The following is a 2,099-nucleotide window of genomic DNA, read 5'->3' as shown; positions in this document are numbered from 1 at the left end:
CTACCCAGTCTGATCCGGGGCAGTATGTATCAACCCTCTACTCCACACAGCTACCCAGTCTGATCCGGGGCAGTATGTATCAACCCTCTACTCCACACAGCTACCCAGTCTGATCCGGGGCAGTACGTATCAACCCTCTACTCCTCACAGCTACCCAGTCTGATCAGGGGCAGTATGTATCAACCCTCTACTCCACACAGCTACCCAGTCTGATCAGGGGTCCTCAACCCTCTAGCTACCCAGTCTGATCAGGGGTCGTAGTATCTACTCCTCACGCTACCCAGTCTGATCAGGGGTCGTACCAACCCTCTACTCCACACAGCTACCCAGTCTGATCAGGGGTCGTACGTATCAACCCTCTACTCCTCACAGCTACCCAGTCTGATCAGGGGCAGTATGTATCAACCCTCTACTCCTCACAGCTACCCAGTCTGATCCGGGGCAGTATGTATCAACCCTCTACTCCTCACAGCTACCCAGTCTGATCAGGGGCAGTATGTATCAACCCTCTACTCCACACAGCTACCCAGTCTGATCAGGGGCAGTATGTATCAACCCTCTACTCCACACAGCTACCCAGTCTGATCCGGGGCAGTATGTATCAACCCTCTACTCCTCACAGCTACCCAGTCTGATCAGGGGCAGTATGTATCAACCCTCTACTCCACACAGCTACCCAGTCTGATCCGGGGCAGTATGTATCAACCCTCTACTCCTCACAGCTACCCAGTCTGATCCGGGGCAGTATGTATCAACCCTCTACTCCACACAGCTACCCAGTCTGATCCGGGGCAGTACGTATCAACCCTCTACTCCTCACAGCTACCCAGTCTGATCCGGGGCACGTGATCAACCCTCTCCTCACAGCTACCCAGTCTGATCAGGGGCATTACGTATCAACCCTCTACTCCACACAGCTACCCAGTCTGATCAGGGGCAGTACGTATCAACCCTCTACTCCTCACAGCTACCCAGTCTGATCCGGGGCAGTACGTATCAACCCTCTACTCCTCACAGCTACCCAGTCTGATCCGGGGCAGTATGTATCAACCCTCTACTCCTCACAGCTAGGGGACTGATCCTATCTTAGCACACTTACTGAGATGTTTGATACGACCGGCCAGCCCCCAGATCTGTCAAGGGCAGAAGTGAAGGACACAACCTGGAATGAGACGCATCCCTGTGAGTCAGTCAAGGGCAGAAGTGAAGGACACAACCTGGAATGAGACGCATCCCTGTGAGTCAGTCAAGGGCAGAAGTGAAGGACACAACCTGGAATGAGACGCATCCCTGTGAGTCAGTCAAGGGCAGAAGTGAAGGACACAACCTGGAATGAGACGCATCCCTGTGAGTCAGTCAAGGGCAGAAGTGAAGGACACAACCTGGAATGAGACGCATCCCTGTGAGTCAGTCAAGGGCAGAAGTGAAGGACACAACCTGGAATGAGACGCATCCCTGTGAGTCAGTCAATCCGTTCTGAAACCGCCCGCTCACTAGACAAACAGTGACTAATGTAGGCTGTATCCCAAACGGCTCCCTATATAGTGCACTACTTTAGACCAGGGCCCTATGGGTGTCCCTATGGGCCCTAGATATAAGTTGTGCACCACATAGGGAATAGGGTGCCATTTGGACCTAACCGAGAGTTTGTCATCAGGTATTGCCATATATAGGGGCCCTGAGGCCCGGCGGAACAGTATTCTAGACGGACAGAGAGAAGAGAGATGAAGCTACTAAATATCCTCTGCTTCTGCCTGGTTGTCCTCGCCTCCACTACGGTACGATAATATATGTTTTCATTATTTATTCAATTATTTATTAAATTATTTATTTTTAATTTAAGAGGTTTAATAATACTTCATTTAATAATAATATATTGGATTTATATAGCACTTTTTAAATTGAATTATTTGTATTTATTTTTTATTTTTTTATCATTATTTATTAAATCATGATTTTAATGTAAGAGGTTTAATAATATTTTATTTAATAATAATATATTTGATATAAAAAAATGTTCATTATTTATTAAATATTTTTTTTAAATTTAAATAGGTTTAATAATATTTAATTTAATAATAATAATAATCATAATATAT

General features: G+C 46.5%; 1 protein-coding gene across 1 annotated transcript in view; it reads left to right on the top strand.

Moving 5' to 3' along the window:
* The first annotated feature begins 1,620 nt into the window (after nucleotides 1-1,620).
* The window catches only part of LOC124007650 (fibrinogen alpha chain-like), a 7,803-nt gene continuing 7,324 nt past the window's right edge, over nucleotides 1,621-2,099 (top strand). The window contains exon 1 of the mRNA XM_046318313.1: nucleotides 1,621-1,778. Within this exon, the coding sequence (XP_046174269.1) occupies nucleotides 1,725-1,778 (54 nt within the window). The 5' untranslated portion in view covers nucleotides 1,621-1,724. The remainder of the gene's footprint in view (nucleotides 1,779-2,099) is intronic.

This window comes from Oncorhynchus gorbuscha, linkage group LG21 (assembly GCF_021184085.1).
Source record: "Oncorhynchus gorbuscha isolate QuinsamMale2020 ecotype Even-year linkage group LG21, OgorEven_v1.0, whole genome shotgun sequence".
Classification (NCBI taxonomy): domain Eukaryota; kingdom Metazoa; phylum Chordata; class Actinopteri; order Salmoniformes; family Salmonidae; genus Oncorhynchus; species Oncorhynchus gorbuscha.
This window is presented reverse-complemented; position numbering and strand designations above follow the sequence as displayed.